The sequence below is a fragment of the Zalophus californianus genome, chromosome 15 (assembly GCF_009762305.2).
Source record: "Zalophus californianus isolate mZalCal1 chromosome 15, mZalCal1.pri.v2, whole genome shotgun sequence".
NCBI lineage: Eukaryota > Metazoa > Chordata > Mammalia > Carnivora > Otariidae > Zalophus > Zalophus californianus.
The window spans coordinates 12,495,780-12,505,142 of NC_045609.1; the positions used below are offsets into that span (position 1 = coordinate 12,495,780).

Here is a 9,363-nt window from a genome sequence, read left to right on the forward strand (position 1 = left end):
CACTGAAAATCAGATGTTTCTTTTCCTCTTGTTCTAATAATTGATAAATTTTTAAGTGTAGTTATCACTAATAATTTCTAAGTTTTGAATTGCTAGGGGCTGTCAGAAATGCTTTCAAGGTTACATACTGAACATTGTAATCCTCATGTGATATTTTCTAGGTTAAGAAAAGGCATTTTAGTAATTTATGTCCAACAAATGTTAAACTATTTAGGTTCCTTAACAGTTAAATTTATCATGCATACTGTATGAGGAAGTAGAAACTGTATTTTGCAGTTTGACATTTTGGTGAAAAGTTCAGTTCATATGAGTTTCTTGACTCTCATCACAGTGACTGCGTATTCCTTTCAACCTTTATAGTAATTGTTATTACATTAATTTAATTTTTATGTGTTTCACTATTTTCTCTAGACTCAGGGTCTAGGAACTGCCCTGAAGATATTATTCTCTGAAAAAGAAATCCAAAAGCTTCCAGAGAACAGCCCATCTAAAGGCTTCCAACTCACTCGACAGGAAATAGTTGCTCTTTTAAATGCTTTCGGAAGGTAAGAATACTTTTCCCAGTGAAGACCTGCTGGGTTTTGCCGGTTTCAGCAAACTTCAAAGATCGTCTTCTCTGCTAAAGTAGTTTGTTTTGCTTTATTTGGTCAACAAAGAGAAAGAATTATGTACTGTCATATCCCTACTCACAGCCAGGGTCTCAGCAGGTCACAGGAAAATTAATAGTGTCAGATTGCCAATGTTTCTGTTTGTCTTCTCAATTTTGTGGGGAAAATATTCTAATATTCAGCCGGCTATAGCTTGGTCAAGTACAATAGCAGGAGTAAGGAAAAGAAAGCTTGGTTGAGATGGTGATGAAAGAAAGAGATTAAACCTTCTCACTGTTTGGGCACCTGGGTGGCTCAGTTGGTTAAGCGACTGCCTTCGGCTCAGGTCATGATCCTGGAGTCCCGGGATCGAGTCCCGCATCGGGCTCCCTGCTGAGCAGGGAGTCTGCTTCTCTCTCTGACCCTCCCCCTTCTCATGTACTCTCCCTATCTCATTCTCTCTCTCAAATAAATAAATAAAATATTTAAAAAAAAAAAACACCTTCTCACTGTTTTTTGTCTTTTTTTTAAATAAAGATTTTCTGTATTTGAGAGAGAGCAGGTGCATGCAGGAGCAGGGGGAGGGGCAGATGAGGAGGGGGAGAGAGAATCTCAAGCAGATGCCATCCAGCCCAACGCGAGGCTCGATCCCACAACCCTGAGATCATCAGGACCTGAGCCAAAATCAAGAGTCGGAAGCTTAACCCACTGAGCCACCCAGGTGCCCCTGATTTTTATTTCCTAAGCAGAGGAGGCTTTTCCCCTCCATTCATTCTTACTCCATTTTTCCCCTGCACAGACCTATATAGTTTGCTTTTGGTTTATGCCACAGATGGTTTCAAACAGAATTTGAATTTGCCTACAGAGATACATGTGGTACCAGCTGAGGATTACAGAACAGAAGGAAAAGAATCCTAGAAAATAAGAGAAAATAAAACTGTGCTGCCCTGGAAAATACAAAGTCAAGGAAGAACTGTTTAAAAAAAAAGGGGGGGGGGTGGGAACCAAGTGATACAGAGATTATTTCTTATGTTTTCTTAACGTGCATTTTTAAGTTAAAAAGGGGGCAGTTAAGTGAAAAATAAATTGTTCCTTCCCCATCGTAGAAGATTGTACCTGTTGTTCCCATGTATTTACAGAGGACTGTGTAGTTTGGGATTTCAAGCCTAAGCTAGACATGATGTCCATTACTGATGATGTCCATCAGTAATTAGTACTTCCCGAAGAATTTAGTTCACCCACTTATGAGGCCTGTAAATAAGATAAAGCAGGAGAAACTGAATTAAATTTAGAGTATTTAAATGTAATTTAAGTGAAAAATATTTTCAACAATTTATACATTTTAAATCCAAATAAAATTAAATTGAGAAAAAAACAGATGTTAACTTCCTCAAAATGTCTCTGAGTCTCAGAACATCCATAAAGACAACCCTGTCGGCTTCAGTTCTCTATCTGGAGCCTGGTATTTCCTTCTACTATTCTGTGAAGAGAACTGGGTTCTGAGCCAGACTCGTTAATATCATCACCACACAGTTATAGAATTCTTTTTCTTGTGATAAGCTTTAAGGTTTACTTTCTTAGCAACTTCCAAATATATAAGCATTATTTTATTAAGTTTTTTAATTCCAGTGTAGTTAATATACAGTGTATTATACAATATTACAATTATACAATATACAATATTATACAATATACAATTATACAATATTAGATTCAGCTGTACAATATAGTGATTCAGCAGTTCCGCACGACACCCAGTGCTCATCACGGCAAGTGCCCGCCTTCACCCCCACCACGTTTCCCCCATCCCCCCCCACCTCCCCTCTGGGAACCATCCGTGTGTTCTCTGTAGTTGAGAGCCTGTTTCTTGACTGTCTCTCTCTCTTTTCAATATATGCCAATACTCTGTTACAAGGACATACCACAGTTTACTTAGCCACTCTCCTTTTAATCTTAATTGAGCCCTGTTTCTTAATTTATATGGATTCTGTACATTTACTTTTCCTTAGAGAATGTTAGTTTTTCTTTTTTGTTATAGTTTTTCTTAATAATTGTTAATGGGATCTTTTCATTTTATCTTCTACCTGATTATCAGTCCGTTTAAAGAGTAAATGACTCTGGCTGCATTAACACATAAAATTACCGTGTTACACCTCGGCGAGCTTGTGCATTCGTTTTTCTGAAGTGAATTGGTTTTCTCTGATGGCCTGTGGAATACAGTTTTACCTCAGAGCACCGAGCCCCGCATCGTTTGTCACATGGTGCTAGTAGGCAGACACACACGATGACCGTTATCCGTAGGTCTGGCCACTGAATCCTGGAAAACGGGGCTTCTTTACCTTGAATACTCTGCAAGTGTCTTTCCTACAGGAACAGCCATTTTCTGATAGTTTCAACTTTCATATCAAACGGTTTCCTTTCCAGCAAACAGGTGGATAGGGCATTGCTCTCCCTGTTGGGTGTGACCGTGTACCACAGCGCCCCTCCAGGAGAGAAGCGGTAGGTCAGTGCTGGTGCGCTGTGCGCCCCGCGGGCGCCGGGAGGAGGAAGAGCTCCGTCGGGTAGTCAGCGGTGAGGTCTGGCTCGCGTCTGCCCGGAGACTGTGCTCCCCAGGTCCCAGTGGTGCCGGTCAGTGTGTGGTCTCCGGGTAAGAGCGACATATTAACCTATAGTTAATTCGTGTCACCTTTTGAGTTCTCTGATCCTCTCCCTTTCCTGCCTAAGCCAGACTTTGAGCGCGCTTTTTCATTCTGAACACACCGCCTGCTGCTGACTCGGCTCTCTTCTCTTTAGTTTTAGGCCTTGGTCTCTTTACCGTATCTTCATATATACTTGAGGGTTTTTTTTTTTTTTTTTAATAGGTACTTTAAGGTACAGCATATGATTTTACACATTTATTTTAATCATAGTTTTTTTTCTAATTAAAAACAGTTTCGATCCTTTAATATTCTGAGGATTTAGACGAAGAATTCATTTTCTACTAACACCACAACTTGCAAGAGTAAAAAAGAACATGTTGAAACTCTAGAGAGCATGGACTTTTTGAGAGGTTATATAGTCATGAGATAGGATGAACTGGTTGGACCCCACCTGTTAGCTGGGTGGCCCTGAAAAATTACTTGATTTATTTCACTGTTTTCCTCAAATTGGAACATCAGGGTTAATTTTATCTACCTTATAGAATTACTTTTTACAATGACTGAATATGTGTGTGATATGCTCAGGACATTGCCTGGCGTACTAAGCTCTCGATACAAGAAAAGTTCTTATTTATTAAGTATTTAGAGTAAAGAAGCAAGCTTAATACTGCAACTACATCATCTTATGTTATAGAAAGAAAAACATTAGATTTTTATCATATCAACCCTGAATTGTATGTAAGGATAACTGAGCTTATAGAATTATTTTTTTATGATTCCCATTCCAGAGTTTTACTTCTGGGCCTGGGCCCAAAACCATGCATGCATTCATTTGCTCATTCAATAATTACTTATTGAACACTGTAAATAGTGGTAGATGTAGGGCACAGGTATTCAGCAGTAGATAAAAGAAACAATCGCTAGCCCTGTGGAGCTAACATTACCCCCCATGCAGTCAAAGCTCCACATATAACTTTTGATTCCCCCGGGAACTTAACTGCTAATAGCCTACTCTTGATCGGAAAAGCTTACCAACAACATAAGCAGTCATTTAGCATGTATTTCATATGTTATATATATTATATACAATATTCATGCCACAAAGTGAGCTGGAGAAAAGAAAGTATTAAGAAAATCATGAGAAAATAATTTACAGTACTATCTTTATTGAAAAAAAAAATCCGTGTGTAAGTGGCCCCACACAGTTCAAACCCGTGGTGTTCAAGGGTCATCTGTAGTGTGTTTGGGGAATAAGGAAGGAGTGGACATTTGGAGAGGAATGTGCAAAACGAATTTATAAGACCAGTTGTAAATGATTAGAGATTCTTTATTGTACTGAGTTATTCATATCACTGTTCCCATCATTAATCTAGAATCTGTTGGTAATAAGTAACTGGTTCCGTTCACCCCTGCTAACCCAAGAGTAAAGAGCTGTAGCTGTGCGTTTTGTCAGTCTTTAATAAGTAATTACAGCATACTCATTTAAAAATGGAAGTTTCATTGGTCAGTGTTGTTTATATTTTTATTTTGGATTTTGCTTTCAAATTATGGCTCATAGAATGGTATCAGTAATTTGAAATATGTGCACATATGAACTGTACTAATATGTTCTGTTCTTCTTCTATAGGCTTTCTACAAGTATAAGAGAGTTACAGAATTTTAAAGTCTTATTACAACACAGTAGGTAATAAAGGCTTTTGTCTGATTAGAGACATAATCGGACTGTGTGAAGCCTGTTAGTCTTGGACATTCAGCAGAAGGAGACTAACCTTCAAAGACTTGAAGAAGGAATTCTGAACTCTTAAAGAAAAAATTAAAATGTTCACTTGAATATTTATGATTCTTAATAGATTGTCAATTAGAGATATTTATAAATGAAGTATATACTTTTAAAACATGTAAGTTATACTAATTGTGTTTAATTTCATGTTTCCATCTGTTGAAATAGTCTGCTATTCTGTTTTAGAATTGGTTTTTTCTTATTCTGTCATTCTTTATTTCCAGTTGTCGGACTTAAATGACCACTGTAATAAACACTGTTAGCGGTCTGTTGTGGAAAGGAGAGCTAGAGAACAAATGTTGCTTCGGGCTAGGATCAGTGATAGAAATTTATCAGTGATTTTTCAGACGTGTCCTTCGCCTTGCCTGATGTCACCTTCTGTAACCCGGAAGCATCAGTGTAATGAGTGGCCCTTTGAGTGTATAGTTATGGAAGGGACTGAAGAATCCCCAGGGCTTCAACTTCAGTTTCACTGGTTTTTATTTAAGATTTTTAGTTGCTGTTGGTGGTGGTGTTTTGGTTTGGTCTAAAGGCCCTGCTTCAGTAAAGGTGAATGCCTGCTGTCCCTCAGCTAGCTGCCCAGCCAGATAGCCCTTGTGCCGTGGGCTGCTCCAGAGGAGTCTTTACTTAGAACCTATACTATGCATCTGTTTCTTTTGATTTTGCATGTCTTTGTCCGTACTCCAATTTTAGAAAATTGTTGTTTACTTTGAGGAAAAAAATTTGCATAAATACTTGTTTCACTTTGATAAAATTGGAATGGGATTATATGGATTTATAATGCCACTTTAAAATGATATACACAAAATTTACTTTTAAATTAAGCGTTCTTGAAGGATTTTATTTTAGAGTACAATCTATGCAATCCTCTTTCAACCTGAATTTCTTTGGTAGGTTATTTAAACAGGTAGATGAATTCGAGCCTCATGAAGCTTCCCCTCTCCCTGACTTTCTTTTCAGTTAGGTTCATTGTATATAAATGGTACTTTGTGTGACTTGTACCAACAGATGACCTTCATGTCCTAAGCTCATTTTCTAAAGCTGGGATTTAAATATCCTCCAATATTTAAAATATTCTTTTAAAAGCTGTTAGAGATAGAATGTGATTAACTTGGAAGGAGGCATCTGTGTAGAAGTAATGCGGGTACAAAACCTAGAGTTCCTCCTTCGACTCTTCAGTCTTTTATGAAGTAAGTGCTCTTAAACCTGTACCTTACCTGCCAGAGTCTGAAATGTGTTCATCGATGATTTAGTGGTGTATTTTAAACTGTATTTAGTTGGCTCACCCCTCTTTTAAAAATATTTGGTCATCCCTTGGGAGGGATGTGGTTGAAAGGAGTAAGGTCTCACGGATTATTTTCTTACCCAGTTTCAACCTTTATAGACCCAGGGGTTTTTGTTGTTGTTGATGGTGGTGACTTTTTTTTTTTTTTTTGGTTAAGTCAAATAAAACAGGCCGGCTTGATTGGAGCCTTCTCCACTTTTTCTTTTCATTTTTAGGGATGTAAGTATTGTGTGGTAGGAGAGGGGGACCCCAAGGTAAACTTGTCTAAAAAGTGAATAATCTTGTTGGTAAATTCATAAGAATTATTCTTAGTATTCATTCAGAGTTTAAGAAAATGTGAAAGTTTTGCACTTTGTCTATTATTACTGTAAGTTTAAGAATCTTTTTGGTAGTGTTACTTCACTGTTCCCTCAGTTAAAAGCTATTATTTAAATTCTGTTTACTGGAGAAAAATCCTTGGTCATTTCCAGTGATTTTTTTTTTTCTTTACTGTGATTTGTTTCAAGCTTAGGAAAAATTGTGTGTTAGAGTGAGTTCTAGGAAACTAAATGGTTAGTATAAAAAGTTCTTTTCAAAGTTGTAATGAATTTTTGCACCACCAAGAAAATAAACAAATGAAGTATTCTTAAGCTGAAATTTATCTGATTAACTTGGTTTTACCACAAATTGGGTTGTTGGGGGGCAGCCTACATTTTTGTGTCTGTATTTCTTAAATGATTGTGTAGGTGTAGGAATCTTTGTTTTGTGAGCCTGGTGATACTGTATCTTTGTGATATAACCTGTTTTTCCAAGTCCCAGACCCTTTGTTCTACAGGGACACTAGAGGACCGACTGCCTTGCGAAAACGCTTGGCTGATAATTCCTCTCTCATTTTGTCTTTATCTTGTCACCTAATTTAAAAGTCCAGCACTTGATAATATAACTGACAGAAATGATTGTACCAGCTGACAAAGTAAGGAAAATGAAGAAAAGGAAAAGAACTCCTTCCTTCAATGGCATGAGTTTCTTTTCCTTAAGTGGCATCTATGTAAGTTAGAAATACTATATATTAAAATTGATAAAATTTGCATGTTTCTCCTGTGTTGATTCTTAGATTATAGAGGATCAGACAGAATAGTGATAGTTTTCCCAGTTTTGAAGTTTAAGTCAAAAATTGTAACACTGTGAGTTTACTCGATACCTGTAGTCTGTGTGTCCATGAAACAGTGCCGTGTTCTCCAGCTTTACCGAGGTGCCGGTGTGAGGACGGACGGACAGCCGTTTCGGTCTTCATCAGCATTGCCTTCAACTGGCAGCCTGGGGACAGTACACGGTAAACCTCCCAGCAGTGTGCAAAGGGCAGTACCCGCAGGAGCCATAGCTCTTCACCCAACACACAGACGGGTTACCTGGTATCATGGAAGTTATTTGGTAAAACAAAAGCACACACGCAGACGCATGCACAGGTGGACGGGCAGTCTCGTTTAATATCGACAGGTGCGGCTTTGATTTTGAACACCATCCCAGATAATTTGTCGTGCCCACCAGACTGTGGCGAATGTGAGTCAAATGACTGTTTCTGCAGTCCGTCTTTCTTGTCCCCGCCCCCCACGCCTTTGAAATGTTTCCCTTTACGAGCTGAGGATCTGATCGTAATTTGCGGCGACCAGAGGAAATGTGTAAGGAGTGTGAGCTTGTTTCTTACGTGGGCCAGTGTCGGCAGCCGCTCTAGTCCGGGCTCTCCCTGGATTCCTGAATCTTCCCGGCAGCACTGGTTGGCAGGTACAATCACCAACCCGTTTTATAGATAAGAAAACTGAGGACAAGAGTGGCTAACTCTCTGTAGTCACAAATTCCAGGTTGTGGGGCTAGAGTTTAAAATCAGAAAGTGTGACTCCAGATCCTTTGCTCAGCATGTCATGTATCTGTGTTACTACCGAAGTTGGCTTATGACTGTTCAACTAAAACTCGGGGGCTCTTAGCACCTTCTGACTTGTACGGAGTCATAAGGCTTCTTAAATCTACTTTATTTTTCAAATAGGTAATACATTCACATGGTTCAAAGACCAAAAAATAGGACAGGCTATACAGTGGAACGGCTTCTTCCTGTCCTCGGCCCACCTGTCCGTACGGCATATCCTCCCCCATCCCTCACCCCCATAACCTCTGTTCGTGGTCGCTTCTGTTTCCATCCATACTTTTTGGGGGGGCACATACAAACAAATACAAATGTAAAATCTTAGTTTTTCCTTTCATTTTTACCCAAAGAGTGGCATCCTATACACACTGTTTGCTTTTATTCACTTTATTTTTCTTGGTTAGTCTTCCCACCTCCCTAGACAGCTTACTCATTAAAACTTTCTTCTTAGTAACTGCTTAGTATTCCATTATATGAATGTACAGTTGTTTAGTTAACCATCCCCTCTTAATGGGCGTTTGGATTGTTTCCAGACCCTTGTGCATGTGTCTTTTCACACATACATAAATGTGTACTTGTGGAATAAATTCCCCAAAATTCCATTTCACAGACCATGATAGAATATTTCCCTCCGTAGAGGCAGTTACCTGGTTCACATACAAGACCGCGCCTGCTTACCCACCACCTTACCTATGTAGATGTGCGTTTGACGTTTGCCACGCCGGTAGATACAAAATTACATATCAGCGTGTTTTAGTTTCTCACTTGTAGTAAGAAATTTTTTTTTCAATTTGGTGTCTGTCTTTTGACTTGGCTTATGGTGGTTTTGCCATGCAATTTTTTTTTTTTTTAATTTCTCAATTTCTCAGTGGTTTCCGGACTTTGAGCCATAGTTTGAACACCTTCCTTGCACGGCAATAATTCCCCTGCAGTTCCTTTTAGAGCTTTCATGGTTTTTTAGATCGAAGTTTTGATCCCTTTGGAGTGTGTCCTGGTGTAGGGTGTAAGTTATGGATCCAGCCTAATTTCTTCCTAGGTGATCACCCAGTTCCAGTACCACTGACTGAACAGTTTGTCCCATCCTCCCTGGTTTGAGATGCTACGTTTATTATACCTGACATCACACATGGAGTTAGCTCCTCCGTATCAGGGTTCTCGTTCTGTTTCCTCGGTCC

General features: G+C 38.9%; 1 protein-coding gene across 5 annotated transcripts in view; it reads left to right on the plus strand.

Moving 5' to 3' along the window:
- ERO1B (endoplasmic reticulum oxidoreductase 1 beta) overlaps window positions 1-7,358 on the plus strand; it is a 61,079-nt gene extending 53,721 nt beyond the window's left edge. For 4 of the 5 annotated variants that reach the window (XM_027596156.2, XM_027596151.2, XM_027596152.2 and 1 more), the window contains 2 exons: window positions 412-545; window positions 4,854-7,358. In XM_027596156.2, the coding sequence (XP_027451957.1) occupies window positions 412-545; window positions 4,854-4,914 (195 nt within the window). In that variant the 3' untranslated portion in view covers window positions 4,915-7,358. Of the gene's footprint in view, window positions 1-411; window positions 546-1,452; window positions 1,984-4,853 lie in introns of those variants that run through there. The other variant, XM_027596154.2, reaches the window with a different exon arrangement.
- The last annotated feature ends 2,005 nt before the right edge of the window (window positions 7,359-9,363 follow it).